Source organism: Sinocyclocheilus anshuiensis, unplaced genomic scaffold, assembly GCF_001515605.1.
Source record: "Sinocyclocheilus anshuiensis isolate Anshui unplaced genomic scaffold, SAMN03320099.WGS_v1.1 scaffold188, whole genome shotgun sequence".
Lineage (NCBI taxonomy): Eukaryota > Metazoa > Chordata > Actinopteri > Cypriniformes > Cyprinidae > Sinocyclocheilus > Sinocyclocheilus anshuiensis.
Window position 1 is genome coordinate 2,797,246 of NW_015555768.1, and position 21,148 is coordinate 2,818,393.

A 21,148-nucleotide genomic window follows, 5' to 3' on the forward strand; every position below is an offset into this window, starting at 1 on the left:
AAAGTAATTCAGACATTTCAAACAGCTTTGATAATAGAAGTTATTAAAATAAATATTATGTAACTGAATAATTAATAATTGAATTGGTAAAATTCACAACAGTCTGTTTACTAAAATATTTTAAAATATATGAATACATATTTTAATATGGAATGTGATTCGGCCATCACAAACAGTTTTGATATCAGTTTTGATATTTATTTTATTTAAATAAATAATTACAATTATTCACAGCCATCCATTTACATGTATATTTTATTAATTATTATTCATATTAAATTAATATTTAAAATGAATAATGTCATTTTTTAATGTCATAGCAAACAATTTAAATATATGATATTTATGAATAAAAATTCAAAACAAAAATAGAAATGGGGTATTTGTGAACTGAACATACATTGAATCGCTCCACAAAAGTTACATTGATTAATCTAGATTAAGATGTTTTTAACTTGGACACCTGAATCCACTCATATGTATTCACAATGTGTTTTTTTTTCTCAATAAATTGTGTAATTGTTCTGATCTGATCACTGTAATGATTAGTCATTGTTTCAAGCTCTGCTGTGAATTCTCCAGTGACAACACAACCACACATGTCTACCGGAGGAGACCAAACCGTCGTATTGTCTGTTTACTGACACGGGTTCCTGCTGCTAGCAGTGGGCGAACATTTCTCTTAGAGCCACACTGCTCTTTAGATGTGACGGCATTCCTGCGAGGATAGCTGAAGTTTAGTCTAAGAACCACCTGCCGCAGCAGTTGGACTGGATTTGTACGATACGGAGAAATACAGCAGGATTGAGTCAGAGGGCTGAGTTAGGCTAAGGTGCTTCCTGGTTACGGATCAAAGTGCTAAGGTACTCCAGATGGTTGGGACAGGTAGCTCGAATTATTTCTTAATGGAAGCTAATGGTCCATGAAGACACTTGGCCCGAGAAACATTCAAGTGTGCCGGCTATAAAACAATAACTATCCCTGGACATAGATCTGTCAGTTTTGGAGGCTGCAGCGTGTGCGGAGACTTTTAACTCCTCAAACGTTTGTTGTGTGGGATGGCTGTTGCTTACTTACAAGGGAATTAAGGGTTCAAGGGTGACCAGATGGCAATCTGTAGGCTAATCCGTACACCTGTTGTGTCACTAGGGCAAAGGTTCAAACCCTGAAATTACAGTAGCGATGGGAACTTTGGAAAGGTGTTATCTAGACAGATAGATATAAAACACGAAAAAAAAGAAGAAGAAAAAAAATTGGATATATTTTAATTATTTTTATATATTAAAAAATAAATATTTTAAAATGTTTTTTTTTCTAATTTATATATGCTACAATTTGGTGAATAAGAGTTTTTTAAAAATGTTTTTGAAAGAAGTCTCATGCATTTATTTGATCAAAATTTTTTGTATGAATAGCTATAAAAACCTCTTTTCAAAAATTTATGATATATATACAGTATTTTAATGTTTTTTTTATATATATTGCATTAAAAATCAACATTAAAATTATTTTAATGTTTTTTTAATATATATTGCATTTAAAATCAACATTAAAATTTTTATTTTTTTATATATATATCCGATTGGTCAATAAGATTTTTTTATGTTTTTGAAATGTTATGCTCACCAAGGCTGCATTTATTTGATCAAAAATATTACAAATGTAAAATAACTATTTTCTATTGTCTTTTAAAATATAATTTATTCACCGTGATGGCAAAGCTGATGTCACATTATCCTTTTGAAATCGTTCTAAAATGCTGATTTGAATTTTTTTTTCCTATTATCAATGTTGAAAACAGTTGCGCTGCTTAATATTTTTGTGGAAACTGTGATACAATTTTTTTTGCAGGATTCTTGAATAGAAAGTTCAAAAGAACAGCATTTGTTTGAAATAGAAATGGTTTGTAACATCTTCATTGTCACTTTTGATGAATTTAATGCAACCTTGTCAAATAAAAATATTATTTTCTCTGAAAAAAAAGTCTTACTGACCTCAAACTTTTGTACGGTAGTGTTTTGCTATAAAATCATGCAACAAACCCTATATATTTTAATAATTAATATATGTTTCTTTTTTATTATTATTTCATTATCCTTCCTTAATTTTGTACCACTCTTTATTTGACCTTTTATCATACTTTTGTCTGTAGGAAAACCCATACCTGTGTAGTGACGAATGCGATGCCTCCACCAAAGAACTTGCCCATCCTCCAGAGTTGATGCAAGACCGTGAGCGAACCGGACTCATCACGTACTGGCAGACTGTAACATGGAGTCGTTTCCCTGAGCCTCTTCAGGCCAACATATCCTTATCCTGGAACAAAAGCCTGGAGTTAACAGACGACATCCAGATAACCTTTGAGTACGGACGGCCCACAATAATGGTGCTGGACAAGTCCCTGAATTATGGACGAACCTGGCAGCCTTATCAGTACTACGCCGATGATTGCATGGACGGCTTCGGGATGTTACCAAAGAGGGTGCAGGATCTGTCGGCCACGAACGTGACTAGAGTCATATGTACCGAGCAATACTCTCGTTGGGTCGGTTCCAAGAATGAGAAGAATGTGCGGTTCGAGGTCCAGGAACGCTTTGCCATATTTTCTGGGACAAAATTACAAAACATGGACAACTTATACACACGCATGGAGAGTATGAAAGGCCTCCGAGACTTTTTCACCTTCACAAACCTGCGGCTTCGGCTGCTGAGACCGGCGCTCGGAGGAACATACGTACAAAGAGACAACCTGCTCAAGTACTTTTACGCCATCTCCAATATCGACATACCAGCAAGGTAATGATGCACAACACAGTGTTTGTGTTACTGATGGATAGCTTTTGCTTGTTTTATGGTTTAATCGCTCATTTTTCAGGCTTTTCTGTAATTTTATTGAGAGAAAGAGTAAAGGAATTACAGGAAATTATGGGAGAAGAGAGGGAGAAAGGTATCAGAACACAATAAAGGAGTAAATCTTCATATTTTAGGAATTTGATATTGTTTTATCACATTCAAATAAATAAATTTGATGTCACATAATTCATATTATTGAGCAAAGCTGACACTTTTCGGACATCTTTGTGTCCAGCGCACATGTGCTAGCCTGTAGACCAAGCCTGCAGAACGAACTCAATCTTCCAGGGTGGTCATTTCACATAACCTTATGAAATATGAATGCACCATAACCTTCATCTTGGTAGGACTGATAAATTGGGGTCTCATGAAGACACTCTGAAGTTGCAAGGCCTTGAAGATCTTCCACGCTGTCTTGGCATTGAGACTTGGCAATGCTTTAGGTTTCATCAGATATAATTTTTTAACTGTTCTGATCAATATTGCATGCATACATTCATATGTTATTGCATATCAAGAAGATGTTTACTTTCGCCCATTTCAATGCTTATGGTCCTGGAATTTGTAGGTCAACTAATGCACGGAATAGACCTATGCAAAAAAGTTTAACCTGTTAATGTTATATCAATTTATACCAGATAGTGGAGGGGTATATTATAAATATATTCTAAACTTTATCAGCTTGGCTCATGAATATTAATTAGGTAACAATGTTCAACAAGTAGCCACAAAATGTAAGATTACTTGCATGTTTGTTCAGTCAGTCGGTCACCGATGCTAGATGCTTCTGTCAAGTTATGTGTCTGCGGTACTTTTTTTCTAGACTGTGGACAAACAGAACACATCTTTAAAATCATTACGATTATTGCCCAAATAGTGGGAAGGATATACAATGCTTTCTGTACACCATATAAATCTACATGAGTGCATATTTTAATATCGTAAAACTTCAAAGATTAGCCTAAAAAAGTGAGCCCGGCTGATTCATTTTTATAAATGTCCATAGAGAAATGGCACATTTCAAACTAGTTGTTCTATATGTTAAAGGGGTCATCGGATGCTACATGCACTTTTACAAGTTGTTTGAACTGAAATGTGTGTTGGCAGTGTGTACACAACCACCCTATAATGATAAAAATCCACCCAGTGTTTTTTTTTTATCTACTAAAATCTTTACCCCTTTCTCAAATCGAGCCGATCTCAGATGCCTGTCTGTGTGACGTCACAAAAACAGGCCCCTCCCATGATAGTTTGATTGACAGTAGTGTTTCAGCACAGACTGGACTGGTGTCTTACCTTAGACCCGCCCTGAGTGAGCTGTCATCAGTCCGCCATTGATATCAACTTGTGGAAAATGGGCATCCGATGACCCCTTTACAGTGATCAGTTGGCTCACACAGCTATGATAAAAATGTCCAGCAGTGAAGGGCCCAAACCTCCGGTAATGCAAACCCTCAATCAATACTTATTCTGGTATGTCAGAGAGGAAATTGTTTTAACGGTGACAGGGAATGGGATGGGTTAAGTAGACAAATGGACAAGCAGAAAGCAGCCTATCAGATTGCTGACTGATGTTCCAGTGTTTCACAATGAGAGGAGCGCTGGAGTGGAAATGTTAAGCTAATACCCAGTGGAAAATCGTCCTGGGATATTTTATTCATTCCACAATATTGGGATGCGTTTCAGCAGCATTTAAATAATAAAAATGGCATGGCATGGCCTGCCCTGCGAGTACTCGTCTAAATGGAGTCCGCGGGTTGGTGGGTGTTGGGCACGATAATCAGATCAGACTCTACGACCGGTGACACTTCCTGCATCACGGCCCATTTCCTCCATCATCAAGCATGCGCTAATAATCAGTGCTAATAGCCTATAATAAGATGAGCCAAGAATCCTTAATTGAAGAAGATGAAGTGTTACTTGTTTAAAGCAATTAAGGTACGCTGTTAATTTCCCTGTTTACCTCTTTATTTTGTATTTTGTTTGCCAGGAGATGTTACGTGCGCTCTGACTATGATGTTTGCCTTTTCATCCAAAGTGCCAGCGATACTACCAACTCATATTCCTGCAGAACGCATCTAAAAATAACCTGACCGAACAATGAAAACATATTCCTCAGTTGTTTTTTCCTGCTGCTTTGATGACATTCGTGAACATTTTTCTTGATCAGCCCCTTTCCTGCTAAGAAGTAATGTTTAGGAGGCATCGTGCTGTACAGCACACCACATGTCAGTGAACATAATGAGACACAATCATTCTCCCTGTGAAGATTCTTTTTTTTTTTTTGCGCAGTATGTGAAATATGTGAAAAGATAAGACTTGCGTTTTATCCTCACCTTCTCTTCCCTGCTCTGGTTTGCTGCAATCTGACATGAAATTCAAGACAGTAGAAAGAGTTCACAAATAGGCGTCCCAGTAGATGGACCGGATTTGGAAACGGTAGGAGAGCGGGAGGGTGGGCTCGTGTTCCATCAGACAAATATCCCAAAGACATTGCTTGAACCTTAATTAAACCTGGTAAGGGAGGAAATAAATAAATAAACACAATTCCCAGGGTTCATGTTAATTTATGCAAAGACTTGAGTTGATCAGATGCATCTCCTGTTCCCGTTCCCCCTTCCCTTTCCTCCTGAATCCTCACATGAAATCCTTCTGAACATCCAGTGTACCAAGATAATGCAGCCTTGGTACTGAATATCAAAGAAGCCAGGGATGGCTGCTGAATTTAGCAGAAGGGATTTTGGAGAAATAACGCTGTTTTATTAATATACAAAGAACCTGATAGGCCATTACTAAAGATCAAGGTCGAATGGAAATAAAACTAGTCCGTGTAAGCCTATCAGAACTTGCATCTCAGAGATGTCCTTGGACCTACGTTGGCAAAGAGACAGAGGCTACGGAGGGAAGGTGAGATGCAGGAAGCTACAAAGGAGCCACGAGGACAACAAAAGGATCATTCCATCTTTATCACCCGTGTGTGGGCAGAAACTCTATCATGAAAGGGCCACCATGAAGAGGTGTTTTATAGAGAATCGAGAATCACTCAGAGACTGATTCACACCCACACTTGGATTGTGCCGTTGTGCTCTTGTATTAAATGTAAGTGCTTGTGATTTCAATCATTTAATCACCAGGTCTGAAAACACCAAGACATAGTGAAATATATGCATAGAAAAAAGTTAAAAAGCACATACCAGTCAAAAGTTTGAACACACCTACTCGTTCTGTATTATTTCCAGTGCTGAGGAAGCTACTTTGACACTTGACAGCTACCTAACCTACAAATAAAAATGAACATTTAAGGTAGCAATACATACACATACACACTGTATACACATATATATGTATGGCAAATATAAAATAATACACATTATATAGTCAACAGTGTATACAGTAAGCAGTGATATCTCATTAATCTTATTCATTCTCATAAAATATGTATGTATGATTCAATCATTTTTGAATCAATTCACTAAAATGAATCGTTAAGTGAGCAAACAGATAAGAGAGCCAGTTTAGGTGAGTGTGTTTGATTATTGCTCAAGTTTGTACATACTGTATATACAGTATTGTTGAAAAGTTTGGGGTCAGTAATACTTTTATTCAGCTAGGATGCATTACAGTAAATGGATAATAAATGATGCCCTTTTGAACATTCTATTCATCAAAGAATACTGAATGAAATGTATTATGGTTTTCACAAATATATTAAGCAGCACAACAGAAATATACAGTATATATATATTCCTGTTGTGCTGCTTAATATATTTGTGTAAACCATAATACATTTCATTCAGGATTCTTACAATAAACATTTATTGTAAATTGTAAATACTTTTTGATCAAATAAATGCAGCCTGATATAAGAGACATTAAAAAATCTTTCCAACCCTCAAATTTTTAAATGGTAGCGTATATCACTAAAAACAGTATACGAGTAGTATATGAAACTGTACACAAATTTGCATACTAGTATGTAGTATGCTAGCATGCTAATCCAAACACAGCCATACAAGTGGAAACTTAGCACTGACACTTTAGTGTTGATATGCAACATTCATCTGTGTTGATATTTAGTACTAGGGTCCTGTGGAAGGGGTAAAGTAAAGCAGCAGTCAGCTTTGGCCTAACGATCATGGACAGACGGATTTGCTAGATGTGTCTGAGATCTGGGCAGGACCATTTATTCAGTCTGACCCTCATTCACCTCCTTCATCGGTCCCATTAGGAAAATGTCAATCTGCCAGAAAGGTGTCCTCCAGAGGAAGTGAAGTCTCTGGACATCAGATGACGTCTCTTGATTCTCTATGCAATTTCCGTGCTCTCTGAGGCACCTGAGCCCTGAATCTAAGGTGTAAGACTGGCAGAGAGGGTGTGAGAGACATTGGCAGGCTTGTCAAAAGAGAACTTGGGCAATTTGAAGCAGGACAGTTTGAGACAGATCACACGACACCAGTCAGATGCTGTCAGGCCCATATGTCTTTTCACTGAAACATTTGTTTCATTGAGGTTCTGAGGGCAAAATGTACTGTGAGATAATATAAAAAACAGTGAACAACACTGAAATACCCTCCGACCCTGCTGGACTTCCATACTAGTCCAGACTTTTGCTAGTTAGTGCTGGTTTGGCGTTGGTACCAGCATATGCTTACAAAAAAAGTACCATGCTGGTTCTGGAAGTACCTTGGAGCACCATGTAAAGACCAAATTCATGAATTTCAGTATTACAGCATAAGTATAGTACTGACACAATACTTTTTTTGTACGATGTTTGTACTATGGTACAGAAATATACAATGATATTGACAGTAACATTATTTACATATTATTCCAAGGTTCTTACAAAAATGCCACGATATTACTATGGTAAATGTCCAAAAAATGCTAATACTGAAAAACATAGCAAAGTGTTACTGACAAAATGTTACTGTGCTGGCAGTTTGGTACAGTAAGGTCATTGGATGGTAATACCAATCAATTTTGAAATTTTACAGTGTTAGTGAAATTCATGGACCATGGTATTTGCAAGGTGTTTCCAAGAATACCATGGTACTACTATGGTAAAAAGCTATTAAAACTAGGGTGCATGTCCAAAAACAGTAGTACCATGGTACTTTTTGTAAGTGTTACTTACAAAATGTTACGGTGTTGTTAGTATGGTACACTAATGTCACTGAGTGGTAATGCCATGGTACTTTGAAACATACCATGGTACAGAAATTCGTGTACCATGGTATTTGCAAGGTGTTTCCAAGAATACCATGGTACTACTATGGTAAATGTAAATAAAAACCTCAGACAAAAAAAAAAGAAAGGCTAATACCATGGTGTATGTCTGAAAAACATGGTAGTACCATGGTACTGCACCTTTTTGTAAGTATTACTTAAAAAAACATATAAGTTGTATATAAGTTGTAAATAAAATATCACATAATGGTACCTCTCACAAGAAAATAGTATTTTCAGTTGTTCTACCTAAAAAAAGTTTAATTCCATGTTCTTTGCAATGAATTGTGAAATTTACTAGCAATTACTGAATGCTAATTGTTTCTACAACATTTTTTTCACTGTAGTAAATGTACATTTTTGGAAGTACCATGGACTGGTTTACCATGTTAATACCGTACTAAATTAATTTCAGTATAACATATTCGAAAGTACCATAATGTTATCATGTATAAAAACCTGTACTGTAGTACTACCACAGTACTGCTACACGTCGGTGAGGCTGGTTAACCAGTGTGATGATGCTGGTTAGCTAGTTAAAAAGCCTCATGGGGACACCAGCACACCAACATCCAATGTTACCTAGAATTCACAGCAACATATGCTGAGGGTCTTTTCAGTAGGGACATTTGCTTACATTTTTCTGATTTTAATGTTGCTCTGGATTTGTTTTAGGATGTCTTTTTATCATAAACCCTTAGATAATAACTTGTGGAGGAATTTCCCTCTGCTCCTTCACACAATGTAATCCCATTATGTTAGAATTGAGGAATATCTCTGAGTGTGTACGTGATGTGATTCTATGAATGATTCTCTGCAGGCTGCTCTAACTGAGGCTCAAATGCTTTGTGGTCGCTTTGGAAAAACAAACCGCTGTGAAAAACCCAACAGCTAATGCAAAGCTCACAAACTAGAAAATGTGGATTAGCTGAGCAATTTGCATGGTTAATACAGTCTAAATGAGAGCTCTTCTCTACTGTACTCTACGGAAGCATCCCTTCACGGTGGTCAGAATCCATAAATCACAGAGAGCGCCACATGTCCATGTTACCGGCATAGCTTTATTTGATACGTTACTTTGTTCTGCTGGGATCTGTCAATATTCAGACATGCTGACAGTTGCTTAGCATCTACAGTGCACTGTGCTGTGAATGACCTGACAGGCCATCATATGCTGCCATCCCTGCTGAAAACACCAGCACATGTTCTGGATGCTGGTATGCTGATATATTCCCATCTAGCTTCTTATAATCAACTTGAATTGTCATTCTCAACCCTTTTTACGTCCATAATATGATGTATTTTTAAGTGAAAATAAGGAACTTTGTTTCATGAAAATTGGATATTACAGTACATACCACAATGGAGCCAGACCAAATCTTCTATATAGCGGTTTGGTTATTGGTTAACATTATCCAACAGCTCACACTGCCTGCTGTGAGTGACATCAACAGAAATGGAGAGTCCTGTCAGAAGAAGAGCAAGTTAGTATATTTGGATGAAAATTACAAAGAAAAATATTCATTACAAATTTGGCATACATAATGCAATAGTCAAAACAGTCTCTAAAACAAATATTTTATGAGATTAATAACATGTCACAGTAATCTCTCATGTGCTCACAAGGCGGCATTTATTTGATCAAAAATACAGTAAAAACAGTAATGTTCTGAAATATTACAATTTTAAATAACAGTTTTCTATTTTAATATATTTAAGTAATTTCTTCCTTTTGATGGCAAAGCTGAATTTTCAGCACAATTACTCCAGTCTTCAGTGTCACACGATCCTTCGTAAATCATTCTAATATTCTAATTTTTGCTCAAAAACATTTCTTATTATCTTTTTTTTTTTAAATATTATTATACATTTTCTCTTAAAATATTTTGTGGAAACAGTGACACTTTCCCCCCTGTCACCACCATGGACTTCTAGTTTGTTTTCTTCCCTCATGTTTTCCCCTGACCTAGTTTTCCCTCGTGTGTTGATTAGTTCATTCTGTTCACCGGTGTTCTGTTAATCTAATCATTAGTCCCTTGTTTGAGTTAGTATAAGTACTCCCCATTCTGTTCCTTATGTTGTCCGGTATTGTTTGATGTTACCCTGTGTGTGAGAACTTCTTCATCTTGTGGATTATCTATTAAAAGGATTTATTTCTATCATCTTTTTCGAGCCTTCATCATCCTTGCAGCAGTCGTTGTTACAGAATACCAGACCACATAAAAGTAAAGTTAAGCGGCGTTATTTAACCCTGTTTATTTTCCGTTTTTCTTTTATTTGTATGACCCACCGACCCGAATTCATCCACCTCCTGCTGGAGCAGGGGGAGCTACCTCTTGAGGTCCACACGGAAGTCTTTGTGGAGATCGCCCACAGTACCAGCTACCCAGATGACGGTTGTCCAGATGTGGACCTCAAGGGGATTTCGCCGCCTTCGTGGAGTGGGTGCTGGTGAGCAATGACTCTCCATTCACCATCAGTCTTGCCAGACCCAGAGCCCAGCCAAACATCACCCCGCAGTGCGGAACACTTGCCCGAGCCCGCCGCAGACGGAGAGCCAAAGCCCGCCACGGCGAATGAGCGATCTCAAGCAAGAGCGACAGAGCTATGGATCGCCCCGGAGCCAGAGCCTCAAGTATTGTCTGACCAGGTGCGAGAGCCAGCAACGAGGGATGATACAGTGGAGAGCGAGGGCACGAAGGAATGCCATGCCCACTGTACCAATGCTGAGGGTGAACTGAGGCAGGACTCAGGGGATCTAATAGACTTTTATTCAGAACTAACCAGTTTCCCGTCATTGTCTGAAGTCTCTGTTTGTCCTGTCATGGCCAAGGAGGCAGTTTTCGAACTATCTATCTACCCTTAACTGTCTGTCTGCCCCATCACGACCATGGAGGTCGTGCCCGAACTATCTACCCTGAACTGTCTGTCTGCCCCATCACGACCATGGAAGTCGTGCCCGAACTATCTACCCTGAACTGTCTGTCTGCCCCATCACGACCATGGAGGTCGTGCCCAAATTATCTACCCTGAACTGTCTGTCTGCCCCATCATGACCATCGAAGTCGTTTCCCAAATCTCTGGCACTCCCCGTGCTGGGAGTGGCCATCTGGTGTGTGTGGACAGCACACATCATTCCTGAACCCACGGACTGCTCAAAACTCCCACCCAGCCTCCCTCTCCCACCACCTTTTCATCAGACCTCACCACCACCTCCGCTGTCCCCGGTCAGCCCCTCAGCTCACCCTCAGCCCACCATCTCTGATGTGGGTGCGCCGCGGGTCTGCCAATCTCCATCGGCGTTGTGGCTGGAGGATCCCTTGTCTCCGCCTCCAGCCTCTGAGTCCCAGACTCCGCCTCGGCCCGTCGACTCAGCGGCTCCACCATGGCTCCTAGCTCCCTCCTCTCCGCCGTGGCCCGTCAGTCCACCAGTTTCGCCGGGCTCCCTCATCCCTCCGGCTCCGCCTTGGTCAGTCGTCGACCCGCCATCGCCTCAGGACTCCACTCCTCTGGCTGCGCCTCGTCGATCCGTCCCACCAGCTCCGTTGGGCTCCTCCCTCCCTCCAGCTCCACCTTGGTCCTCTGTCGCTCCGGCTCCACCGCGGCCTTCTGGATCCCCGCCTATGCCTCGGTCACCTGAGTCATCTGCTCTGCCTTGGCCCTCCGGATCCTCCCCGTCGCCCTGGCTCATCGGCTCTCCATCTCCGCCTTAGGCTCCTCTCCCAACTGCTCCGCTGCTGTCGGTCGGCCTCCTGGAGTCATCAGCCCTTCCTCCACCATGGCTCCTCCCTCCATCGGCTTCACCGTGGGCCGTATTCATGGCTGCGGTCTGGGTCCCGCCTGGCTTTTCCTGCTCCAAGTCCCTCCTGTCTCCGTTCTGGCTCCTCCCTCTGTTTGTGCCTCCCTGGCTCCTCCCTCCATCGTCGCCTCCCTGGTTATCTGCCTGCCTCTCTTCCTGCCCTTCACCATCGCCTCGTCCTCCTCCCAAACCCACTCCCTCCTTTGTTCGTCCCGTCACGGCGCGAAGTCGCGCCTTCCGGGAGGGGGGAGTTCTGTCACCACCATGGACTTTTAGTTTGTTTTCTTCCCTCATGTTTTCCCCTGACCTAGTTTTCCCTCGTGTGTTGATTAGTTCATTCTGTTCACCTGTGTTCTGTTAATCTAGTCATTAGTCTCTTGTTTTGAGTTAGTATAAGTACTCCCCGTTCTGTTCCTTATGTTGTCCGGTATTGTTTGATGTTACCCTGTGTGTGAGAACTTCTTCATCGTGGATTATCTATTTAAAGGATTTATTTCTATCATCTCCGTGCCTTCATCATTCTTGCAGCACTCGGTGTGACACCCCCCAGGGTTCTTTGATAAATAGAAAGTTAAAAAGAACAGCATTTATTTAAATAGATTTTAAATGTCTTTAATGCATCCTTGCTGAATACAATTACTAATTTCTTCTTCAAAAAAAAAACGTACTGACCCCACATTTGAGTTGTCGTGTATGTTTGATACGTTTAAACGATTGAAGTTTGGACTGTCAAATTAACACATTTTTGCATTGCATTCACGTTGACTAAAATTATATGCCATTTCATTGAGTAAACTGGACTAAAATTAATGAATATGACATGACAAAATATGTATTAAATTGAAATGATATTTCTGTCAAAAAAACGATAATTAAGACAAACACTGGTTTAAGTTCACCTTTTTTGTCAACTAAATCTTGTTTTCATCCACAAAAATTACTTACTATTTAAGTCAGATTACAACTAACTAAAATGAATAAATATGAAGTTACAAAATATTGACTACATTTAAAGTATATTTTAAAAGGCAAAAACTATGACTAAAACAAAATGTGTAAAAATTTACACTGGTTTAATTTTAATGGTGAGTTGTGCAAGATGCTATAGTAAAAATAAAGTAAATGAGAAATACAAGCACAAGCTATAAATACACAGGACAAAATGTCTCCTGATAATCCTCCATGAAACTATCAGTAGGTCACTAAAAATTTTTATGTGCTCTTTGTTAACAGTGCTGGGAGGTAATTGTTAAGTGCTGTGATATCCATTAAGATCGAAGGCACTTGTAGAGAATTACGGCCCCGTGTCTCTGAGGTGCTGATTGAGCACACAGATGGTGCATAAATTATGACGAAAAGACATCAGCAGGCTGACCCATCCCATCGAATGCTTAATCTGCCGCCAAGAGAGATTTTATTTTCCTTGAAAGACTAGGAAAAAGGGACAGATTGGAGAGAGAAAGAAAACAAAAAAAAAAATCAAGAGAGTCATTGCATTAAACCTGTGGTTGGCAATCGAGCATCTGGAAAGCTTTGGCATCTGTTGCTAGATTTTCCTAAAGCATGTATCCTCCCCGTCGCCCTGGCTCATCGGCTCTCCATCTCCGCCTTAGGCTCCTCTCCCAACTGCTCCGCTGCTGTCGGTCGGCCTCCTGGAGTCATCAGCCCTTCCTCCACCATGGCTCCTCCCTCCATCGGCTTCACCGTGGGCCGTATTCATGGCTGCGGTCTGGGTCCCGCCTGGCTTTTCCTGCTCCAAGTCCCTCCTGTCTCCGTTCTGGCTCCTCCCTCTGTTTGTGCCTCCCTGGCTCCTCCCTCCATCGTCGCCTCCCTGGTTATCTGCCTGCCTCTCTTCCTGCCCTTCACCATCGCCTCGTCCTCCTCCCAAACCCACTCCCTCCTTTGTTCGTCCCGTCACGGCGCGAAGTCGCGCCTTCCGGGAGGGGGGAGTTCTGTCACCACCATGGACTTTTAGTTTGTTTTCTTCCCTCATGTTTTCCCCTGACCTAGTTTTCCCTCGTGTGTTGATTAGTTCATTCTGTTCACCTGTGTTCTGTTAATCTAGTCATTAGTCTCTTGTTTTGAGTTAGTATAAGTACTCCCCGTTCTGTTCCTTATGTTGTCCGGTATTGTTTGATGTTACCCTGTGTGTGAGAACTTCTTCATCGTGGATTATCTATTTAAAGGATTTATTTCTATCATCTCCGTGCCTTCATCATTCTTGCAGCACTCGGTGTGACACCCCCCAGGGTTCTGTGATAAATAGAAAGTTAAAAAGAACAGCATTTATTTAAATAGATTTTAAATGTCTTTAATGCATCCTTGCTGAATACAATTACTAATTTCTTCTTCAAAAAAAAAACGTACTGACCCCACATTTGAGTTGTCGTGTATGTTTGATACGTTTAAACGACTGAAGTTTGGACTGTCAAATTAACACATTTTTGCATTGCATTCACGTTGACTAAAATTATATGCCATTTCATTGAGTAAACTGGACTAAAATTAATGAATATGACATGACAAAATATGAACTAAATTTCAAGGACATTTTTGACGAAACTATGACTAAAACAACAATAAATCAAGCTGTAAAAATGAACACTGCTTGAAGGTTTCTGAGGGCAGTCATGTAAGTAGGTTTGAGGGCAGCAGAGCCATGTCAACAGATCAATGAAGCCCCTTTCAAAGCCAGTCGGACACATCTGAAGAGCTAAGCACTGAGTTTTCTTTGGACAGGGCCTTGAGCGAGCTCCATGCTTCAGCGTGTGCTGTCTTTCAACTCAACCTGTAGTGCTGCATTTTAGTGCATGCTTGGTTTAATCTCACATTCTCTTTTTTCATCTTGTTTAGTGTGCATCTCTTGCCATACTAAGCAAGTTCATCCCACAGCAGAAAAAAGTTTTTCAAGGTTTCTGCAAGGTTTGAGGTATAGAGAGAGTATTAATATATTTTCTGCTAGAGTGTACTGGGTGGTTGATAGGGTATTGCTTTGCGGTTACTAAGGTGGATGCTAGGCTGTATTTTCAGCTTATTTTATCATCTGCCAGGTGAAAATGATAAATCTGATCTCTTCGAAAAGTTATGTCACACCTCAGCCACATGAAGACCACTAAAAAAACAAACAAATGTACACTGTAAAAAAGATTGTAATATGTAAACGGTAACACTGTAAAGATGCTATGGTAACAACCTCTTAATTGATTGTTTATATAGTAAATACAAAGAAAAACTGTAATAAATCTAATGGGACATGTTTTTTTTGTTGTAATTTTACAGTTTCTTCTTAGTTTTGCACTTTAGGGTTTAATGTTATATATCTTATGCTGTTAAATTAATGTTTATTGAATTGTTTTAGTGTAATTAGTGTAAAGTGTGTTACCATGATGGTGTTTTGTATATCTATATATTGGTATTTATCTCAGTTTATTGAAAAGTCACTTAATTCTACATGTGGCATTCTCTTTACCACCTGTATTTTTGAGTGTTTGTCAGTATAAAATTATAAAACAGTTTTAGTAATTTAATAAGTTGGTATATAATATATGCAATATATTATACTATATGTATAATATATTATACTATATGCATACTATATATATTATAATATATATGTAATATAGTAAGTTAATTACATTACAATTTCAACAGTAAAATTAAGTTCAGTCGCAAAATCTAAAATGTTGCTACCATATTTTTGATGGTAAAGTTCTGGCAACCACAGCTGCCATTTTTTTACTGTACATTTAAATTACATTCAAGAATTTTATTTTATTTTTTTACAGCGTACAGTTATATACAAGTTTAATACTTGTTGCTGTAGGGGTTTGTTCAAATCCTTAAACTAACTGAAATCGAGCACGAAGAATTCAATTAACTGAAGTGTGGAGAATCATTTTTTACTGAGTTAGGGTTGCTAAAATATTGTGTAACATTTCATAGACAAATTTCAAAAGCCAACTATTTATGTCTTCACTTCCATTTAGACATCATTGGTGTATTTGTCCATGATTTTCACCACACTGCGTTGCGTGGGCGCATGTGTGATCTGTAATTTTTTGCTTTTGTCTGCAGTTGCTTTCATGTGATGTAATACTTGCCCTAGTTTTTGGTGAAGATTATGCTGGCGATACATCGGTACAGTTAGAAGCAGAGAGGAGAATGTATTATAAATGCTCAGGTCTAGCAGAGCTGCTCTTACAGTATTCCCACAGGAGCTCCTTGAGTTTGCTTCTAAAAAGCAGAACACCATCAGCGCTGACCATCAAAGATGAGTCCTTGGCCTGAGTTACTCTTCTGCTAAGGTTACATTAGCAAAGAGGCCAGGGGCACAATCTCAGGCTTGCTTCCTCTCTCCCCGCATGCTCGCTGCTGTAACATATGCGAAGATATATTATTAAACACACACCGAGTAAGAGTGAAAGAAAAAATACTGTGGGTTATTGGCAGTGCGGAAATTCAGATGGCATGGTCTCCAAAGCCCCTGCAGTCTTTTGGTCTTTGTTAGCCGCGCTCACGATCGTTCAAGCATCTGAAAACACAATTAATCTTTGAAACGTAAAATACAAATGTACAGAAACAGCAGTTTAAAAATATTGATGATTACACCAAATTACCCTTAAAACTGAAGTGTGTAATTCTTTCTACTGTACCAGCGGCATTACTTTGGGCTCTCTATTCTCATCTGAAATTGGAACATAAAATTGCAAGCTACTTACAGTGTTGATTTTTTAAGTGCATTTAAGTGCACTCTGCTATTTGAGCATCCAAAACAGCTCGACAGAAAGGCTCAACCACCTGAATTAGTTTGGGGCAGGACCATTGGTTGTCCAACCAATGGAATGTTCAGGAAACCTATTTGAAAACATAATTTGATGAATAACTGCAGCCATGATCAATAAAAATGTACACAAATCTCAAAAGACTACTTTTTGGTGACATATGAAGTTCTGAAATCATTTAGTCCTCCAATCATTTAGTAATCTAGTCAGTGACTGATGAATAGAACCAAACCCCGCCCTTCAATTTTTTTCTTTTTCAGATTATCTTTGATAATGTTACACTCAATACATCACAATGCAGAAGAAAAGATCTGTCTCTACTTCCGTTTCATCGTGACTTTAATTGAAATTACCACAACGTGAAGTGCACCAAGCCACAATCTATAATGAGCATGATTTGGATAAAAAGGTTGCATTGAAAATAATTACAATTATTTGAAAACTTTCTGTTCATTGATACTACACTACACGATGAAAATTTATTTTCTTACTTAGTATTTTTGTCTTGTTTTCCAATACAAATACAAATGCTTGAGAAGCAAAATGATGTAAGACATTAAGTCTTGTTTTCTGGGGGAAAAAGTATCAAAATTAAGTGAGTTTGAGCTTAAAACAAACAAACTAACTAACTAACAACTAACTAACTAACTAAATAAATAAATTGGCAGTGGGGTAAGAAAAATAAACTAGTTACTACTATTTTTCTGACCCCACTGGCAAATTTATTTTCTTGTTTTAAGCTTAAACTCGCTTAATTTTGAAAACATTTTCAGAAAATGAGACTTAACATCTTGTAATTTTGCTTGTCAAACTAATGTATCTTGATTAAGAATGTTTAGATATTTATACCGGAAAAGAAGACAAAAATACTGAGGAAGTGAATCATTTTTGCAGTGTAGTACCACAGAAATTTCTCACTTTGTATTAAATCAATTCTGAATCCTACAATGATTGAGATTCCTACAATCCCATGTGGTGAGAAGTTTGAAATAGTGCAAAGTGCAATTTCGTAGCCAAGGCAAGACTTGTGAAATGAAAATACAATATGGTGATGCATTTTGCCTCAAAGCTATAGAAGAAAGCTTTGAGATCAATTTGATATTGACGATTTTTTTTCACCCAACCTATTGACATCTTCTCCATCTTACAATCAAAAGGCACCTTCAAAGCCACCATCCAAATGCAGTGAATGTGAGAGCTAAATCAAGCCAGAGCTAAAGCCAAACCCAACCGGAGGGATCAACCAACATACTTTTTCATCCTAGTTTGTGGCCGAATACTTGTCTGTTTACATATGCATTGATCTAGCTAACTCATCCACCAGAGCCTGTTTTCATCTATCTCTGTGTGCAGAAGTGGGTATTATATGACTAATGATGCACTCTCGTGGCTGTGTGTGATTAAATTAACCCATGCCTTTTACCCTGAGCCCAGCCATCATTTATTATGATGGATGAAAATCGAAAAAACCCACAGAAGCCCCCCCCACCCTACGATATCCAGAATACGTCTAATACAATTAGCTATTAACATAGCAAGCACAAAACTACTGTTAGATTTGGTCTTCTGTCATTTATTTCCCCCATAAAAAGCCTCAAATTTTACTGCACAAGAAAAAAAACTCCAATTAGCAATGCCAGTCTATTAAAATCACAATTAATATTTTTTCATTGTTAACATGTTAATGCGTTCAAGTTACAAAAAGGAAAATGAATAGGCATATCCTTCTGTTTGGCAATTAAATGCATGTAAAAATGATCTCAACTCATCTTAATTGCACAAAACAACACAGATTCTATATTTCTCAAACTGCATCTAAACAAACAGGAAAAGCAAACATGAAGCTCAATGCAAATTTGCAGTTGCTGAATAATTCACAATTTGAACTTACTTTTACTTGTGTAAAGTTTTTTTTGCCAGTGATCTGCAGTCCTTCACTGGAGTTTCACTCGTAGTTGATGCTCCGAACATGCTCTGACCACTTCAGAAGGTTTGATCAGTTTTGATCAGTAACCACAAAGAACAGAAAGAAATAGTTACAGTATAAGGGTCAAACATATTGTTAAACATATTGAAATAATTAACTCAAATAACTTTGACAGCCCTAACTGTAATGCATTTGTGTTTATTCTGATGAAATATGTCATACGACACATTCAGAAACAATGTCACAATCAGCTTGTCCAATTATGCTGTATATCTTGTTAGGCTCCAAGCATGAACACGACATGAAAGTGCTCTGCCTCTTTGATGAAGGGTTCATAGTGTAACGCTCAGGTATTTACCTCAAGACAAGAGATGAAACGGTGTCTTCAAATGACAGATTGTTGTGTCTGTAAAGGGGAAAAAATACAAGACATAAAGAATGACTCGTGCTCTGTGACCTCACATTCAAAGCAATTTTTTTTTTAATCATTTTCATTTACTTTCAAGTGCTGCACTTCAGTGACTGATTACAACAGAGAGAGCAGGTGGGAATAAAGTTAAATTGCACAAACATATTTTTGGGAAAACATGTATAAGCAAATATCAGTTAATAAAAAAAGAATAAAATGTATAGGGGAAGTATATTCAACAAGACACTTTTACAATAATAATGTTAAAATTATGATTATGATGAAAACAAATTGTTATCAATGCATTATGGTTCATAGGATGCTCAACTTTAGATCAATATTAGATTATTTAACCACCTGTATAATTATGGTTGTTAGAGTAAATTGGTATATTAACATTATATAAGGTAATGATGTAAAAAGTTAAATATGCATGAATTATTTTTTCTAAAATTCCTTAAATATTATGAATACATTGAGTTTCTTGCATATTTTACTGTAATTCTACCGTATTTCTTTACAGCGTATGAAATATTTTAAAAGGTTATCAGGGAGGTAGAAAGCACAAGTGAAGGGAAAGAGGGAATAACAGAAAACTGTCCTCCCTGTTTTTTTGCAAGAGGATTTTTTGAAATTCTATTAGGGTCGTTCGGCCTCCCTGAAAGCAAGCACCGCAGGCGTAAATATCTCCGCTGCCCAGATCCCCACCCTAGGGGCGCAGAATAAAAGGGGGTGTCCCAGGAAGGCAAACAGAATTTTTCATCAGAACGCCATCGCTCATCAAAATTTAATCCGGCCATTCTGTATGGGGACTGTAGTCCCAGAAAGGCAAACAGAATTTTTCATTAGAAAGGCATCGCTCATCAAAATTTCATCCGGCCATTCTGTATTGGGACTGTATCTAGTGCAACGCCATCACAGCAGGACGTTCCTGTTCAGTCGACTGGGCCAATCCCTCCTGCACTAAAACATATATAATAATGAAATAATATTATATTATGTTTTATTTAAATTATTTGATTGGCTGATTAATTGGCTGATAGGTGTTGCTGTTTTGCTTGTTTAACATTGGTTCATCTCCACGTAAATACAACCTAATGAAAGGAATGATTAGAATTAGCTTCAAATCCAATACCAACCAGTGTAATTTACGCTGTAAAGATAAGTGTGTGCCTATCTCACTGTATTCAGCGTCATGTGGATGCCTAGAGGATAAACTCTGTGGACAGTGACGCAGCAGGCGATGGAGTCACATTCTGGCAATAATTGGCCCCATCGCGATGTTTCCATGGGGGGGGGGAGAAATTAATTATGAAGGGACCTCCCTTATTATTTCTCTCCTTCAACTTTTTTTGATGTGCACAGGCAATGGCAAGACCACTCTCTGTCTCTCTCTCTGGTTGCGCACAAGTGTATCTAGTGCAACGCCATCACAGCAGGACGTTCCTGTTCAGTCGACTGGGCCAATCCCTCCTGCACTAAAACATATTGTTCATTAAATGCTCCTCTCTGCTCACACATAACATCATAAACATCATGACACTGAACTGCCTGAGGAAGAGCGATTTCTGATGACTGAGCTTCAGATTCACACATCCATACTACAAAGATGATTCTAAAAGTTCTAAAATCCAAAGCTTAAATGCAGACTTTGCACTGCATCCAGCTTGTGTGAACCCAGCTTATGTTTTTAAGTACAAAATATCAGACAGGGCTGCAGTTATCAACGTCTTTGCTAATCTGGCTATTTTGTTCAGTAATTAATCAGATATTTTGATGATCTGATGTTCTCCACATTTTCCTAGATACAATGTGTGAACTGAAGTTTATATAAAATATGCTATCACATTCAATTAATATAATATTTTATAGTAAAATATATGATATAAAAATATTACTTTTTACATTTGTTATTATTACATTTACCTTATAAGTATTACTACTGTTCTTCATATGAAAATACCATGACTTAGGATTTCAAGTTTCAACTGTTCATTTAAAACATAAATTTGATGTTTAAAAATTATTTTTAAAATCTTTTAATAGTTTAGTTTAATTATTTAATAATTAAATTTTAATAATGTAATTTAATAATGACAGCGATTTGCCATCACTTGCTTACTGTCAGGACACAAAATGGAAGTGGTCATAAA

General features: G+C 38.3%; 1 protein-coding gene across 6 annotated transcripts in view; it reads left to right on the forward strand.

Moving 5' to 3' along the window:
- The window catches only part of LOC107674329 (netrin-G2-like), a 69,721-nt gene that overhangs the window by 12,687 nt on the left and 35,886 nt on the right, over positions 1 to 21,148 (forward strand). For all 6 annotated transcript variants that reach the window (XM_016468271.1, XM_016468270.1, XM_016468272.1 and 3 more), the window contains exon 3: positions 2,153 to 2,796. In XM_016468271.1, the coding sequence (XP_016323757.1) occupies positions 2,153 to 2,796 (644 nt within the window). The remainder of the gene's footprint in view (positions 1 to 2,152; positions 2,797 to 21,148) is intronic.